Source organism: Erinaceus europaeus, chromosome 1 (assembly GCF_950295315.1).
Source record: "Erinaceus europaeus chromosome 1, mEriEur2.1, whole genome shotgun sequence".
NCBI classification, from domain to species: domain Eukaryota; kingdom Metazoa; phylum Chordata; class Mammalia; order Eulipotyphla; family Erinaceidae; genus Erinaceus; species Erinaceus europaeus.
This window is the reverse complement of record NC_080162.1, coordinates 80,231,384-80,249,175: the sequence shown is the minus strand read 5'-3', so window position 1 is coordinate 80,249,175 and position 17,792 is coordinate 80,231,384. Positions and strand designations below refer to the sequence as shown.

The window sequence follows — 17,792 nt, the reverse complement described above, 5'->3', positions numbered from 1 at the left end:
TGCTATGTCTCTCCCATTCTCTTCCCACCCCTCAAGCCTCCAGTCCATGGAAAAGAGGCTGTAGTAGTGAAATTACCCATGTGTGATGTCCCAGCTATAAAAAACAAAAACAATGATCCATGCATATCTAAACTGTCTGGTGTAATAACTATCATTGTTTAATATATCTAAATGCCCCCCCACATTGAATCCCTTTATTATTAATTAGTCATATATGTAAACCACCTAAAAAGCATTAGTGACGGCCTGGGAGGTGGTACTATGATAAACATGTTAAGTATCAAACATGAGGTCCCTAGTTCAGTCCCCCAAATCACATGTGTCAAAGTGATGCTCTACTTCTCTCACTTATGAGAGAGATAGGAAGAGACTAAGAACCAGAGCATCACTATGGTACATGTGCTGCTAAGGGTCAAGCTCAAGATTTGGGGCTTGAGAGCCCTGTGCTTTTTATTATTGTTACTATTATCACTATCAATTATTTTTTAATTTTAATAGTTTATGATTATTTTTTTAACCAGAGCACTGCTTAGCTCAGGCATATGGCAGTGCAGGAGATTGAATCTGGGACCTCAGAGCTTCAGGTATAGAGATCATTTTGCATAATCATTATGTTATCTCCCTAATGCAACACAAGTAAATCTTTAAAAAAAAAAAAAATGCAACATCATTCAGAGACACCATAATAGTTTCTAAAAGATCTAGGCTTTCTCTTTACAGTCAGCTAAACACCTAGCATGGTCCTAAACAATAGCATTAAAAGAATAAAGGGACTGGGTAGTAGTACACCCAGTTGAGGACATGTTATAATGCTCAAGGACCCAGGTTAAAGCTTTATGAGTGGTGAAAGTGCTGCAGATATATCTTTTTCTTTCTCTTTCTCTCTTTCTATCTCTCTCTCTCTCCCCCTTTCCATCTTCCCTTCCCTCTCGATTTGTCCCTACCCAATAAATTATAAATCAAATCAAATAATAATAAATAAAAACCTCAGGTGGGGGCCAGGCAGTGGTGCACCTGGTTCAGCACACACTTTACACTATGCAAGGACCAGGTTCAAGCCCCTGGCTCCCACTTGCAGTAGGGAAGCTTCACAAGTGGTGAAAAGTAGTCCTGCAGTTCTCTCTCTCCCTCTCTTCCTTCTGTATCTCCCCTCCCCTCTCAATTTCTGTCTCTATCCAAAATAAATAAAAACAATACAACAACAAAAACTCTAAAAACAAAAACTTTCGGTGCCTGTGACATAACTCAGTGATAGAGTGCATGCCTCAACACTATATTTAAAAAAAAAAAAAAATCTCCAGGGATTTGGGCAGTAGCACAGCGGGTTAAGTGCAGGTGGTGCAAAGCACAAGGACTGGTATAAGGATCCCAGTTCGAGCCCCTGGCTCCCTGCCTGTAGGGGAGTCACTTCACAGGCGGTAAAGCAGGTCTGCAGATGTCTGTCTGTCTTTCTCTCCCCCTCTCTGTCTTCCCCTCCTCTCTCCATTTCTCTCTGTCCAGTCTAACAACAATGACATCAACAACAACAATAATAACTACAACAACAATGAAAAACATGGGGAAGCAATTACAGAAGCCAGACCTACCTTCTGCAACCCACAATGACCCTGGGTCCATGCTCCCAGAGGGATAGAGAATGGGAAAGCTATCAGGGGAGGGGGTGGGATATGGAGATTGGGTGGTGGGAACTGTGTGGAATTGCACCCCTCCTACCCTATGGTTTTGTTAATCCTTTCTTAAATAAAAAAATTTTTTTTAATGAAAAACAAGGGCAACAAAAAGGGAAAATAAATAAATATATATATAAAAAAATCTCCAACTGGTGTAAATATCAGTACCCATCCTCAAATGAGTGATTGATTAAATGCAGTGAAGGAATGAGGCTACCAAGACAAAAGTAACCTTACCTTTACATCTGGCACCTGGGCACCGAGCCTGCTGAGTCCCACAATGGTGTAAAAAGCAGATTCCAAGCTTGTGAAAGGGCGGTCTAGTGAGGCTTTCAGTCTCTCTACATCGTGCTTGGTGAGGTAGTGCCTGGGCGTCAGAGCCTGGGCGCTGGCTATGATTGTCAGGGCCAACAGGAAGACAGTGCTTGAACCTTGAGGGAAAATGACTATTAAATACATTCCAGTGTTCCAAAACTCTACATACACTATAGTTCTAACGATGATGTAAACCAAGATCTGGGGACCAAATCACAAAAAGAAGGGTGAGGGAATTGAGAACTTTAACCTGGAGAGAAGCCACAGGGATGTGGTAAGCTCTGCTCTCAACTACTTGAAAGGCAGTAATAATTCCAGTAGGCTCTGTATATCAAAAGCACAAGACTCAACAAGCCAACCCCATTTCAGATTCATTCATAACACCCATGCCTCTCAGGACGGATCCAATCCTGAATTCTCACCATAGCTTGCCCGCCTCTCACCAGGCTTTGGGCCTTGTCTTCTCTGTTCACCTGAGTCTTATTTTTCCCCACCCAGTACTTTATTATGCTTTCTCCTATGTGAACTTTTCTTTTTTCTCTTAGGTTTCATTTCAAATATCTCTTCCTTCAGACACCCCTCAGAAGTTCTCCTTTTGGTCATGTCTCAATACCATAAATACTTGAAAAGATTTATTTTTATTATTTCATGATAGAGAGATACCTATGAAAGGGCAGGGGGTAGATAGCATAATGGTTATGCAAAGAGACTCTCATGCCTGAGGCTCCGAAGTCTCAGGTTCAATCCCCCACATCACCATAAACCAGAGCTGAACAGTGCTCTGGTTAAAAAAGTAAACTGATAAGTTAAATTTAAAAAATAAAATATAAAAGAGACTCCTATGCAAGAAACAATTCCAGTATATGTAGCATCAGGGATTGAACTGGTAGCTTTGGACACACAAGTCCTCAGGGGCAATTGTAAATCCTAGCTCTGTCATTTCTTATTAACGTAGTCAGTTTGTGCCTCAGTTTCCTTAAGGGTTAAGGGATATTAAAATAGAACTTTCCTCGTGGTTGAAATATAGGCCCCAGACCAAATCAAATTGATGGGTTTTACAGTCAACAATATTTATACCCTTTTCACATATTAGGGAACTACTCTCTTCCCTGATCCAGCTTTCTGGTCCTTTTCCAGCCATGATATCATCTCCCCAGACAATAACTTGGATCCATCTGAATATCAGATTTCAGGCTCAGGGGAAAAAAAAAAAAACTAGTATAGCCACAGGCCCTTTGGAATATAACTAAAATATGCCTACTAGCTATCTACAAAATGGAGGACCCCCCCCCAACTCTTCATCTGCACTATTCCAGCCTTTAGGCCCATGATTGTTCAACAATTTATTTGGCTTTGTATGTTAACTCTCTTTTCAGCCACCAGGTTCCAGATGCTAGCATGATGCTAGACCAGACTTCCCTGGACAGACAAACCTACCAATGTGTCCTGGAGCTCCACTTCCCCAGATCCCTTCCCCACTAGGGAAAGAGAGGCAGGCTGGGAGTATGGATCAACCTGTCAACGCCCATGTCGGGGGAGCAATTACAGAAGCCAGACCTTGCACCTTCTGCATCCCACAATGACCTTGGGTCCATACTCCCAGAGGGACAAAGAATTGGAAAACTATCAGGAGGGAATTGGATACGGAGATCTGGTAGTGGGAATTGTGTGGAGTTTTACCCCTCTTATCCTATGGTTTTTGTCAATGTTTCCTTTTTATAAATAAAAAATAAATAAATAATAATAAAATCCTAGTCTATTATGTACCAGGAATTACAACAGTAAGCTTTTTTTTTCCATTAATATTTATTTCATGAGAAAGACAAAGAGGGCAGAGAAGATCACCCTGGCATATGCAGTGGCAAGGATCAAACTCAGGATTTCACACTTGTAAGTCTAGTGATCTAGCAGCTATGTTACCACCCAAGCTAAAGGAATAGCACATTTAATTTTCACCAAAAAAAAAAAAAAAAAGACACTGCTCTGGGGTGAGGGGGAGGGTTCAGGTCCTGGAACATGATGGCAGAGGAGGACCTAGAGGGGTTTGAATTGCTATGTAGAAAACTGAGAAATGTTACACATGTACAAACTACTGTATTTTACTGTTGACTATAAACCATTAATTCCCCCCAACAAAGAAAAAAAAAACTGAATTCATTTCATGAATTGTCTACCTCCCAAGTAATAGCAATCACAAAGCTAACACTACTAATCCTGGTCCTGAATCCTTGGCCTACAGTATTAAATTTAGTTTGAATTAAAATCCATAAGAAAGACATTTACCTGCCTATCTTACAAAATGAGAAAAATGAGGACCAGAGTAGCTTTACATAGCCAATCTTGGACTCAAGTCTAGGTCTAACTATACTATTCGAACGCCATTGTTTTTTTGGTTTTGTTTTTTGAAAATGTTATTGGGGTATTTATATTAAGTACAGGAACATTAATTCCACTGAAGTGCATAGTGTTAAATAATCAAAGAAATGCACAAGTGCTATGGAAAAGAAAAAAAAAAAAAAGCTTACTGAGTGGAAGCAAGTGCAAATCTTACTAAATGTGAGGCCCTAGATTCAAGCCCAAGTACCCCTTATGAGAGCATCATAGAAAGCACTGGGGGTCATGGAGATAGATAGCATAATGGTTATGCAAAGAGACTCTCATGCCTTAGGCTCCAAAGTCCCAGGTTCAATCCCCTGCACATAAGCCAGAGCTAAGCAGGGCTCTGGTAAAAGAAAAAAGAAAAAAAAAAGCTCTAGGGGAGCTCCATGGATGACAGAACAGTCCTGTGGGTGCCTCTTTCTCTCTCCACTCTTCTCTCTCCCTAAGACTAAAGAATCAGTCCAGAAGAGGCCACTCGGTGATAGCACCACACATGTACAAGTCCTGGGTTTATTCCTGGGCACAGCAAAAAGTAATAGTGAATAAGTTAGCCATAGAAAGGCAATGGTGCAATTTTAAATATGGTAGTCTATGAAGGCTAAGTAAGAAAAAGGCAGGGGGACAGCATAATGGCCATGCAAAAAAGACTTTCATGCCTGAGGCACCCAAGGCCCTAGGTTCAATTCCTTTTTTGTTTGTTTGTTTGTTTTCTTGCCTCCAAGGTTATCGCTATGGCTCCATGCTAGCACTACAAATCCCCTGCTCCTGGTAGCCATTTTTTCCTACTGAGAGAGGAAGAGGAGATAGAGGGAGTTGCTTCACCTGCAGACATGCTTTGCCGCTTGTGAAGCATCCCTGCTGCAGATGTGAAGCCAGGGGCTTGAACCCAGACCCGTGAGCACATCCTTGCGCTTAGTACTATCTGCACTTAACTGGGTGTGCCACCACCTAGACACCCTAGGTTCAATTCCCATCAAGACCACAAGCCAGAGCTAAGCAGTACTCGGGTAATTAATAAATAAATAAATAAAGTGTGCACAGATCTGAAGGAGAAGAAGGAATAAACCATTCAGATATTTAAGGGGAAAATAGTCAAAAAGAAAAGCAGGGTGGGGCCAGGTAGTGGAGCACCTGGTTGAGTGCACATATCACCATGCATAAGGTCCTGGGTTCAAGGTCCCGGACCCAAGCTGCAGGGGGAAAGCTTCATGTGAAGCAGTGCAGCAGGTGTCTCTGTCTTCCCTCCCCCCATGATCCCTTGCCTCTCAATTTCTCTCTATTTAAATACAATAGTAAAGAGAGGGAGTCAGGCGGCAGTGCACATGGCGTGAAGCACAAGTACCAGCATAGGATCCTGGTTCGAGCCCCTGGCTTCCCACCTGTACAGGAGTCGCAATAAAGCAGGTCTGCAGGTATCTATCTTTCTCTCCCCCTCTGTATTCCCCTCCTCTCTCCATTTCTCTCTGTCCTATCCAACGACAGCAACGACAACAATGGTAGTGATAACCACAACAATGATAAAACAACATGGGCAACAAAAGGGGAAAAAAATATCTCCAGGAGCAGTGGATTCATGGTGCAGGCACTGAGCCCCAGCAATAACCCTGAAAGCAAAAAAAAAAAAAAAAAGAGAGAGAGAGAGAGAGGGAGAGAGAAAAGGAAGAAAAACATGTATAAGGCCCCTGTATCAGGGTGTATTTAATTTTTTCTCCACTCTAGCTATGGCAGTATGGCTTGAGAGGAATAAGCAAAGGGTGAGGAGCTGGTGATGGGTAGCAGAAACCAAATTCAGAGACCTTTGTAAATCAGTGGAAGGGTTTGGCTTCTAGTAAAGAATATGGAAATCACTGGAAAGTTCTGGACAGAACAGTGATTTTTGACTTACATGTTAACAGAATCATCGTGTCAAGAATAAACAGTAATATGTTGAGTCTATGTAAGTGCAAAGACAGAAGGAACACACAAAGATGTCTCTGAGGCAGGCTGACAGCAGTAGAAGTTGTGGGAAGAGAATGGAGTCTGGTTAGAATTACTAATACAATCATATGGTATAGACAAACTGGGTGAGTTTTTACATGAACCATAATTTACGAGCAATTATATAGCAACAATTACATTGAGTAATTTACTGTATATGCTTGCTGTAAAATAAATAATATATGCATCTTGGGGGGGTAAGAATTGCTAATACAAAGACAAAGAGGAGTCAAACTACTAATACTGAATCCCCAATAGTGTACACGAAAAAAACTAACTAATGTTTTTCCCCCATTGAACTACTAATATCCCTAGTACAATATATAATAATATCCTAGTACAGTATCTGTGTCAGAACCCTAATCTCCTCTTGGCTAAAATTTTCATGCATGGGTCAATAAATCTTCACCCTATACAAGTACACAAGTGAGGTGGTCATTGTCTGCATTTTACAAACCAAAAAAAAAAAAAAAAAGTTGCCTGCCCTAACTAGGTGCCGGCAATCTGAACCCAAAGTCAGTTTGTAACCACTCTACCTTCTCAAATGAAGCAGTGAGCCACTGACTTATTTATTATGTTACCTTGGGCAAGTTACTTCCCTACCCTGGGCTTCTGTCTTCCTATCTGTCAAAACAGAAACAACCTACACATTTCCCAAGCTGTGGTGAGAACACATGAGATTCCACCCCAGTCGATAACTAGCAATATAATTAACTTTATTGAGTAATTACTTAGCTCTACACTATACACATAGACTATCTAATAACTCATGGCAAATAATAAAATTAGGATGAACCAAGAGATGGAGGTGCAGAAGGGCTAAATAACTTGTGTGTTGGCAACACGTGGCAGACGTATTACAGACCCCAAAACTCTAATTTCAGAATTTTATGCTCTACATTCCTGGAGAGAGGGGTAACTTTCTGGCCACTTTCACCAAAGTGTGACCTATCCCTCCACCCGCCAAAAAGGGCGATTTCACCAACTGGTCCCTTAGGCCGCCTTGGCCTGGGAACCCGCAGAATCAGATGAATGGGTGACGCCTGCCCGCGAGTCCAGCGCGTCCGCGGTCCCCGGCTGGGCCTCGGGGCGACCCGTAGCCCCACGCTGCCCCACCCGACCCTTTCCTCCGGCCACTGGAAACCCCACCGCTCGCCAGCCCGCGGTCACACCCCCATGCCCTTGTCCCGCAGGGGAAGGAGACCCCGCCTGGCCGCCTCCCCAGTGGCGAGCAGTAGCCTCCCGCGAGCGGCTGCGCACCCCCTGAGGCGTGTCGGCCGCGGAACCCCATTGCTGAGCCATGAGCTACGCCTCACCCGGCGGCGCCATTCCTCCGAGAAGATCCCAACCGGGCCGGAGCCTCACGCTGACTTCCGCCCAGGAAAGGGGCTGCAAGAGCGCGCCGCAGGGGACGCCACGGACGCGGGGGAGCCTCTGCGTGCCGGAATGGATTCTCAGTACAGGTCAGTTCCCTCCACCTCACTGGACCTGGTCGCTCCTAGGAGCTTCGGCAGGGAGGCCAGTCCTCGCTCCCAAAGGCCTAGAAACCTTTTGGTACAAGCCGGAGAGCGCACTCACTCCCCCCCCGCGCCAGGGCCTACTTGGTCCAGACCGCATCGCAACGGTCTTATTCCGGGCGCTGCCAAGACGCCATTGGACTAGGCTTCGGGGTGGGCCCCAAACGGGGCCGCCGCTGATTGGCTCACCTCTCTGATTGGTCGACCCCGCTGTCATTCAAATGTCTCTCCGCAGCCCGGTTAATTTTAAAGGAACGGGAAGGGCTCGGTGGAGATGGGTGACTTGTACTTATGCGGGAGGGGGGTGGGGGTGCGGGTGGGGGGCTGAGAGGCGAGTAGTTGCTTTGGTTTTTAGAAAATTAAAGTAGTTTCCTCCACAAATGTTTCAGTTGTTAATATCTGGCCTGTGAGGGCCGCGAATATAATTGGCCGTAGAGAATCTGCTTCACATGTATGGGAACCTGGATTCGAGTCCCTGGCCAACCAACCACCCTGCAAGTGATGTTTCCCTTCTGATAAAACATTTTGGACTTGGTGGCAACGTGGCCCAACTTTACAGATCAAGTACAAACTCAGAACATGGAAATGATTCGTTTTAAGTCCTCAGTGACAAGTTCCTATTTGGATCATTTGCAGGAATAGTCCAACCGTGTGCTAAGAATCCTATGTACATTACTTGATTATTTCCTCAGCACAGTTGTCTCTGTCTCTCTCTTTCTTTTTAAGATTTTATTTATTAATGAGAAAGATAGGAGGAGAGAAAGAACCAGACATCACTCTGGTACATATGCTGCTGGGCATTGAACTCAGGACCTCATGCTTGAGAGTCCAGTGCTTTATCTACTGTGCCACCACCTGGACTAATTTAGCCCCATTCTCTGAGCTACATACTGTTCTGAGCAACCACACTTTAGAGAGAACTAAAAGATTTGAACCAAGGCGGAAGGATTCCATACTCGGAGTTTAGCAGTATTGTGCACAGAATATTTACAGTGCAGTAATTCTTGCCATTATTTTTTTATCCCAAATAGGGGCGAGTCAGTTCTTTCTGGCACTGTGCTGTTCATTATGGTAACTAGTAGGCATGTGAGTATTTTGAGTTGGGATTTAATTAAAGTTGCTGATTTAGTTTCTCAGTTGCACTAGCCACATTTAATGCTCAATAGCCACACATTAGAAACAGTGCAGAATTATAGAATATTTCTAATGGGTAATAATCCAACATGGGGGCATTGTGCCAAAACACTGGTAGCCATAATCACAGCTAACAAGCCTGCAAGCCTCCCTGCCCAGCATATGACCCTGCAAGAATGAATACATAACAGATATGGATGGCTACACATAGACACCAGTTTCACAAGCATCTTTCCTGCCTATGAAAATCATGTAACAGAATGAAGACTAGAAGTTCCTGGCATCACCCAGCACCACTACCCCCCTCACCCCCCACCAGACCAAAGGCACTTGTGGCTTGAACATCTGGTCAAGGTTATTGCCCATGGATGTTAGAGTATCTACCACCTTGGACCCTCATAAAATCTTCACACAGTGCCTCCTCAGGGCCTTTTGTTCCTTCAGTCTTTGGCCATGCTCTCTCTTTTTGTTCAGCACATTCTTTAAGAAGCAAATAATTTCTTTTTTTTTCAATATTTTTTAAAATTATTTTTTAATATTTTATTTTCCCTTTTGTTGCCCTTGTTGTTTTTCATTGTTGTTGTAGTTATTGTTATTGTCATTGTTGGATAGGACAGAGAGAAATGGAGAGAGGAGGGGAAGACAGAGAGGGGGAGAGAAAGATGCCTGCAGACCTGCTTCACTGACTGTGAAGCAACTCCCCTGAAGGTGAGGAGCCGGGGCCTCAAACCAGGATCCTTAGGCCGGTCCTTGCGCTTGGCGCCACCTGTGCTTAACCCGTTGCGCTACCACCCGACTCCCACAAATAATTTCTATACATGAATTTCTTTCCTCTGCCTTCCTATTAATTCCCACTATAAAAGAATGTTCTAGGGCAGGGGTAGATAGCATAATGGTTATGCAAAGAGACTCTCATGCCTGAGGCTCCAGAGTCACAGGTTCAATCCCCCACACCACCATAAACCAGAGCTGCGAAGTGCTCTGGTGTTTCTGTGTCTTTCTCTCTCTGCATCTTACTCAAAAATAAAATAAACAAAGTACTTTTAAAAGTTCTATTGGATAGTGCTAATCAAGAATTATAAAGAACTCTTCCATGTGGTCCAGGAGGTAGTACAGTGGATAAAACACTGGACTTTCAAGCATGAGGTTCCGAGTTCAATACCCAGCAGCACATGTACCAGAGTGATGTCTGGTTCATTCTCTCTCCTGTCTTTCTCATTAATAAATAATTAATTAAAAAAAAAACTCTTCCAACTCAGTAATAAGACAAACAACAAGTGGTGAGCAACAGCAATATATTAATAGGAACACAGTAATAGTAGGGGATTTTAACACTGCTTGGATGTTAGACCAGAAACCAGCAAATACTTAGAGGAAAATATTGGCAGAACTCTTTTCCATCTAAATTTTAAAGGCATCTTCAGTATAACGAATCCAATTGCAAAAAAAAAAAAAAAAAAGTTGAACAATAAGCACAAAGCAGTACCTGGACTGGGTCTGGTGTATTGCATCAAAGTAAAGGACTCTGGGGTAGGGGGTGAGGGTTCAGGTCCTGGAACATAATGGCAGAGGAAAGGGACTTAAATTGTTATATGGAAAATTGAGAAATGTGAACAGGAGTAGATGGCATAATGGTTAGGCAAAGAGACTCTTGTTCCTGAGGCTCCAAAGTCTCATGTTCATTGTGAATTCAACTTCTTTACCCCATCTTGGATGGAGCTTGAAGATACGTTAAGTTAGGTAAGTCAGAAACAAAAAGATGAATATGGGATGATCTCACTCATAGAAGTTGAAAAACAACATCAGAAGAGAAAACACTAAGCAGAACATGGACGGGAGTTGGTGTATTGCACCAAAGTAAAAGACTCTGGGGTGGCAGGGAGAGTTCCAGTCCTGGAACATGATGGCAGAGGGGGACCTAGTGGGGATTGTATTGTTATGTGGAAATATTATACATGTACAAACTATTGTATTTTACTGTTGACTGTAAAACATTAATCCCCCAATAAGGAATTTTTTTAAAAGACTGACAATGTACTACTTTCTAAGGATGGAACTAAGAATATGTAGACAAGATTTCTCGTCTTATGCAGAAATGAACAAAACAATTGTAGATAATAGTTAAATACTATGAAAAAAAAATGAGTAAGCAACTGTGGGGGTATGGTGGGGAATGCTACTTAACCTAGATTGATCATCAACAAATACCTGAGAAGGTGACATTTTAGCTTTCACTTGAGTGATTGAACAGAAGCAGTTCTGAAAAACTATAATTTTTTTCTAATCTCTTTCATTTCTAGGTTACCAAGTCAGGAAGGAATAGTAGTTCCTTGTGCTTCTGACAATGACTCAGGAAGTGTGGATTTGCAGCTGAGCAATTTAGAGAACATTCAAAGAGATGCAAGTAACCTTGAACTTACAGGTGAAGAGGGGAAGGGGCAGAACAAAAAGAGAAGGGGCAAGGGAAAGGTAATTTTTTTCTTTTTTTCAGTGGTTGATTTATTTCTTTTATTAAAGATATCCTTTGTGAGAGATATCTGGCATATGCAATAACAGGGCTCAAAACCAAGACCTCATGCCTACAAGTCTGGTACTTTATCCTTGTGCCAGTTCCCAGGCTCCTGATTTATTTATTTTCATGAGAGACAGACCAGAGCACTGCTCAGCTCTGGCATATGTTATTGCTGGACATTAAACCTGAGACCTCTGGGGCCTCCTGCATGCAAGTGTGGTACATAACTGCTTCCTAATCTCCTCAGTCCAGGAATTTGTTTTCCGATTAAGTTCCTGGGTCCTGTCTTTTTCAGATCTTGGACTATAGTTGTCAAAACAAAAAGGACAGATTACTCTAGATATCCAGGAAACTATACTTGATTATAAAATAGAGAATCCTGTAAAATTCCACAGAATCTGAGTGTTAGATGGGTTCTAACAAGAGGTAGAATCCAAATTGGGTTGCAGGATAACTATACTTCATTTATTATACAGATAGATGTTTAATGAGTGACCTGGGAAATAGTTCAACTGGTAGAGTGCAGCTTATATGACTCAGACTCTCAGTTCAATCCCTGATGCCACATTATTGAAGTGTCATTTTGGGGCTCTCTCTCTCAAACATAGAATAAAATCTGAAAAAGCAATCAATTGAATAACAGATGGTGAATAAACAACAGTGAAATAAAGACCAGCATGGTACCATGCCTACCCTAACAGAATTTGCCTGACAGAACTGAAAAGAAAAAGAAAAATGGCAGACAGTAAATAAAATTATTTCAAGGTTTAGTAAGATCTATGTAGAAGTACAAGTGATTGAGAAAAAAATAAAGGAGACTATTATAAACTATGATTGTCAGAACAGTTGTTTTGAGGTAGTGATGTTTTAATTTACAGGAGTCTTCAAGGGCATAAAAGAACAATCTTTGTGAGAAGAGAGATCATTCCATGTAGGTAGGACTACCTATACATGAATCCGGAAAAACATTTGTGTTTGAGGAACTACATTCAGCAGATGTTTATTGAATTCCTGCCATGCTCTAAAAACTGATCTAGCTGCTGGAGTTAGAGCAGCAAATGTCCACAAAGTTCTTTTAAATAAGCACAGCATAAGTATAACATGTAGTGGGTAATAGAGGTAGGATTTTAGAATTTAAAGAGCAGTTTATTAGCAACTAGGAAGATACTTAGCTGAAATAGACAGAGAGGAGCTATTCAGGGCCCTGAGATAGCTCACCTTATAGAGTACACACTTTACCGTGCATGAGGATATGGGTTCAAGTCCCCTGTGCCACATGGAGAACCATGCACAGGGACCTTCAAGAGCTGTGGGGTGCTGCTGTGGTGTCTCTTCCCTCTAAGCGCCTCTCCTTCTCTGTCTCTTGCTTTCTCTCTGTGAAGATAAATAAAAGAGTCAACTGGGGCTGGTCCAGGATGTGACACAGTTGATAAAACGTTGGTCTCTCGGGCATGAGGTCCTGCGTTCAATGCCCAGCAGCACACATACCAGAATGATGTCTGGTTCTTTCTCTCTCTCTCTCCTGTCCCTCTCATTAATAAATAAAATTTTTTTTTAAAAAAAGAATCAACTGGGGGTGGTGGAATCATGCAGACAGTACCTCAGCAAAGTACTGGCATCATCATCACTATATAAAACAAAATTTTTAAAAAAAGGGCATTTGAGAGAGTCTGGCGGCAGTGCAGTGGGTTAAACGCACATGGTGCCAAGTGCAAGGACCAATATAAGGATCCCAGTTCGAGCCCTAGCTCCCCACCTGCATGGAAATCACTTCACAGGCGGTAAAGCAGGTCTGCAGGTGTCTTTCCCCTTTTCTCTCTTCCCCTCCTCTCTCCATTTCTCTCTATCCTATCTAACAACGATGACATCAGTAACAACAACAGTAATAACTATAACAACAATAAAAAACAACAAGGGCAAAAAAAAGGGGAAAATAAATATTTTTTAAAAATTTTTTAAAAAGGGCATTTGGAAAAGTATCCTGGACTTGAGCCCTGCAAGATTTTTGTGTGGAAGTTAGAGAAAGAGAGGTAAGGGGATCTGGGGGAGACAGGATAATTGATATGCAAATAGACTAATGCCTGACCCTCCAAGGTCCGAAGTTCAGTCCCTAGCACCATCATAAGTCAGGACTGAACAGTGCCTCTGGCATATATATATATATATATATATATATATATATATATATATGGACCAGGCAGTGGTATACCTAGTTAAATGCTCACATTACAGTTCACAAGTACCGGGTTCAAGCCTGTGGTCCCCACCTGAAGGGGCAAAGCTTCAGGAGTTGTGAAGTAGAGCTGCAAGTGTCACTCTGTCTCTCTCCCTCTATCTCCCTCTCCCCCTCTCAATTTCTCTGTCTCTATCCAATAATAAATACATAGTTTTAAAGGGGGGAGGGATGGGGAGAAGAAAAGGAAATGTGCAGGCAGAAGGGAAAAACCTAGGCAGAGACCAGAGGTGAATGAGAACATGACTTCAATTGCTGCACTGAGTACATGGCAAGAACCTGGCAAGAAGTGGTACAAACTTGGAGAAAGGACTGTAATTCAGAAGCCCATAAAAAAAAAAAAGTAGAGTAGTAGAAACCATCAGGTGATTGTTATATTAAGACAAAGATAAATTATTTGCCCAGTAGAAGTAGGGGATTTGGTACTAAAAAACAAGCAGGGCAGTAAGGATGGAAAGACACTTGAAGAGGAAAACAAAGCCACCATTATTGTCATCCAGTGAGCAAAGGAATACTATCTGCTAGCACATCGTTGGTACCAGCTCTGTATCAGCCAATCAGTTAAATTCTACCATCTTCCTCATTTCAGAAATAAAGAAATAGACCCAGAAAAAGGAAGGTCTCGAAAAGTAAGAATGTAAAGTACTTGAACAAGTCACAGACTGGCAATCACAGACTTTTACAAGTATTTTATTTTTTTTAATTATCTTGATTTATTTATTGGATAGATACAGCCAGAAATTGAGAGGGAAAGAGGTAATAGGGAGAGAGAAAGAGAGACACTTGAAATACTACTTCCCCACCTGTGAAGTTTTCCTCCTGCATGTAAGGACTGGAAGTTTGAACCCAGGTCCTTGCACATTGTAATGTGTGCTCAACCACCACCTGGTGCACCACCACCCGGCCCTAATATTTTTATTTATTTATTAATGAGAATATATAGGAGGAGACAGAGAAAGAAGTAGATAGACATCAGACATCTGGTATAGGTGCTGCCAGGAATCAAACTCAGGACCTCATGCCTGGGAGCCTAACACTTTATCTACTGTGTCACCTCCCAGGCAATAGGTCACAGACTTTTGAGTTAGAATAATAATATCTGTTCTAGAGCATACACTTTACCTTGTGTGAGGACCTGGGTTTGAGTCCCCAGCCACCACATAGGAAAGCATGCATAAAGGAAGCTTCATGTGTGATGGAGTGGTGATGTCTTCTCCCTCACTCTCTCTGTCTTCTCTCACCCTCTATCCAATAATAGTAACAACAATAATGAGTAGGAGAAGGATAATGTCTACTCTTTACATGCTTTGGAACAGATACTGGGAGAAACTTCATAAGCATTACTTCACAAAATGGGCAAATATATATAAATACAGATAGAAAATCATAGAAATAATAGTCATATCTGTGATGTAGGGAGAATGAATGCAGTTTCCAGTGAAGGATATGGGGACACAGAATTCTGGTGGTGGGAAAGGTGTGGAATTATACCCCTGTGATCTTATAATTTTGTAAACCAATATTAACTCACTACTAAAAAAAAATTTTTTTTTCCCTCCAGGGTTATTGCTGGGCTCGGTGCCTGCACCATGAATCCACCGCTACTGGAGGCCATTTTTTCCCCCTTTTGTTGCCCTTGTTGTTGTAGCCTTGTTGTGGTTATTATTATTACCATTGTTGATATTGTTCATTGTTGGATAGGACAGAGAGAAATGGAGAGAGGAGGGGAAGACAGAGAAGGGGAGAGAAAGATAGACACCTGCAGATCTGCTTCACCGCCTGTGAAGCGACTCTACTGCAGGTGGGGAGCCGGGGGCTAGAACCGGGATCCTTAGGCCAGTCTTTGCGCTTTGTGCCACGTGCGCTTAACCCACTGCTCCACAGCCCGACCCCCCTAAATTTTTTTTTTTTAAATAATGAATAAAAAATGTTTTTTCACTCATGGTTGGGGGAATATCTTAATGGTAGAACACAGGATGTGCATGTGTGAGATCCTGAGTTGACGTTTTTGTTTTTTTTTTAAAGAAAGTAGATGTTAGTTGGGAGTCAGGCAGTAGCACAGCGGCTTAAGTGCATGTGGCGCAAAGTGTGAGGACCGGCCTAAGGATCCCGGTTCAAGCCCCCAGCTCGCCACCTGCAGGGGAGGCACTTCACAGGCGTAGAAGCAGGTGTGCAGTTGTCTTTCTGTCTCCCTCTCTGTCTCCCCCTCCTCTCTCCATTTCTCTCTGTCCTATCCAACAGTGATGACATCAATAACAACAATAATAACTACAATAAGAATTTTAAAAAGGGCAACAAAAAGGAAAATAAATAAAATATATTTAAAGAAAGAAAGTAGGTGTTAGTTAAGGTAGGAGGGGAGAGAGAGAGAGAACCAGATATCACTCCAGTACATGTGCTGCCTGGGATTGAACTAAGGACCTCATGCTTGAGAGTCGAACACTTTATCCACTGCACCACCTCCTGGACCAACTGAGTTGAATCTTTTGCATATGCCAGAGTGATACTCTGGTTCTACCTATCTCTTTAAATAAATACATCTTAGAAACCATCTATGCTCACCAATACACCCTAAATAAATACATAGTTTTAAAAAGGAATACCGTGAGTCAGGTGGTAGTGCAGTGGGTTAAGCGCAGATGGTGCAAAGCGCAAGGACCAGAGTAAAGATCCCGGTTCAAGCCCCTGGCTCCCCACCTGCAGGGAAGTCACTTCACAAGTGGTGAAGCAGGTCTGCAGGTGTCTCTCTTTCTCTCCCTCTCTCTGTCTTCCCCTCCTCTCTCGATTTCTCTCTGTCCTATCCAGCAACAACATCAACAACAACAACAATAATAACTACAACAATAAAACAAGGGCAACAAAAGGGAACAAATAAATATTTTTTTAAAAAGAAATACCTATCTCACGTAATGTGCAGTAATCCCATTTAAGAGATGAGACTAAAATTTAGATTCCAAAAGATGAGTGAATCTGACAAAGTTACAACTTACCATGTAATTAAGTGGTAGATCCAGGATTCAAACTACACTAGTTCCAAACTGAGATGTAAAGCTCATGTTCCTAACTACTCTAGTACTTCTTAGACCTAAAAGCTTTCACAGCTTAAGAGGTCTAAAGAAAGGGCTGGGTGGTATTGCACACAGTTGAGTGTACATATTACCATGCTCATGGACTTGGATTTAAGAACCCAATCCCCACCTGCAGAAAGGAAGGTTCACAAGCAGTGAAGCAGTGCTGTAGATATCTCTTTGACTCTCTCTCCCTCTCTGTCCCCCTTCCTTCTCAATATCTCTCTGTCCTATCCAAAATAATAATTTTTTAAAGTCACTGGGATCTATAGATTCATAGTGTAGGCACCAAGCCCCACTGATAACCCTGGTGGCAATAAACATAAATAGTCTTCAGAAGTCAGAGAGGATAATACTATCAAAAGAGGAGGGAGGAGTTGGCCAAAGTCTGGGTAATAGAAAAGATGAGGATATTCTGATACTTAATGGTTCTCCCAAATAAAGCATGTTACTATACACACATTGGTGGTGCCTGATGCCTTTCTCTCGACATTAGACTTGGACATTTCTGACATGTCTGGATTCCTTCCGGAACTCGCCACAGAGAGCTTCACAGAGCTGATCTATCAGTACCCCCTCAGCGAAGTCATCTGTGAGAGGCTGATCCACTCCATCCAGGCGGTTTTTAATGCTGAGCTAAAGGTATGTACAAGCAGCCTGTATAAGTTATGAAACTTGTTCCTCCTCCATTTTAATAGGAATCAAAAACATTTATTGTTTCAATATGTGAATAGTTTTTATACTTTAGACTGTGACATTTTCATTTACATTTTATGTTTTAATGTATATTTACTTGTATTTATAACTTGTGTTTACATTTATAAAATTCCTGTAAAAACAAAATCATAAGTTATTTTTTAATATTTACTTATTATTTTCTGAATAGAGTTAGGGAGAAATCTTGAGGGAAAGGGGAGGTAGAGAGGGAATGAGAGAGAGAAACTTCTGCTGTACTTCTTCACCACTCATGAAGCTTCCCAATGCAGG

At 42.1% G+C, this 17,792-nt stretch overlaps 2 protein-coding genes across 6 annotated transcripts in view; one reads left to right on the top strand and one right to left on the bottom strand.

Annotated features, from left to right (window-relative positions):
• The window catches only part of RPN2 (ribophorin II), a 66,793-nt gene extending 59,004 nt beyond the window's left edge, over nt 1–7,789 (bottom strand). For 2 of the 4 annotated variants that reach the window (XM_016186143.2, XM_007518441.2), the window contains exons 1-2: nt 7,658–7,789; nt 1,908–2,101 (exon numbers count right to left, since the gene is read on the bottom strand). In XM_016186143.2, coding sequence (XP_016041629.1) covers nt 1,908–2,101; nt 7,658–7,670 — 207 coding nt within the window. In that variant the 5' untranslated portion in view covers nt 7,671–7,789. Of the gene's footprint in view, nt 1–1,907; nt 2,102–7,601 lie in introns of all 4 variants that reach the window. The other 2 variants (XM_060189599.1, XM_060189612.1) reach the window with 1 other exon arrangement.
• On the top strand, nt 7,284–17,441 carry LOC132538075 (uncharacterized). Of its 2 annotated transcripts, XM_060189635.1 has the most exons (3): nt 7,440–7,804; nt 11,293–11,461; nt 17,302–17,441. In XM_060189635.1, exons 1-3 carry the CDS (start codon nt 7,518–7,520, stop codon nt 17,365–17,367), a joined length of 522 nt encoding a protein of 173 aa, XP_060045618.1. In that variant the 5' UTR covers nt 7,440–7,517; the 3' UTR covers nt 17,368–17,441. The 2 variants fall into 2 exon arrangements, with proteins under 2 accessions (XP_060045626.1, XP_060045618.1); XM_060189643.1 differs by lacking the exon at nt 11,293–11,461 and having other exon boundaries at nt 7,284–7,804; nt 17,302–17,431.
• Nucleotides 17,442–17,792: the final 351 nt, after the last annotated feature.

Bases quoted from the DNA above. Each gene is read 5' to 3' on its own strand.
- LOC132538075 (XM_060189635.1), top strand. From the start codon at position 7,518: ATGCCCTTGTCCCGCAGGGGAAGGAGACCCCGCCTGGCCGCCTCCCCA. The intron at 7,805-11,292 runs GTCAGTTCCCTC...TTTCATTTCTAG, and splicing joins GGAATGGATTCTCAGTACAG to GTTACCAAGTCAGGAAGGAA. The intron at 11,462-17,301 runs GTAATTTTTTTC...TCTCGACATTAG, and splicing joins AGAGAAGGGGCAAGGGAAAG to ACTTGGACATTTCTGACATG.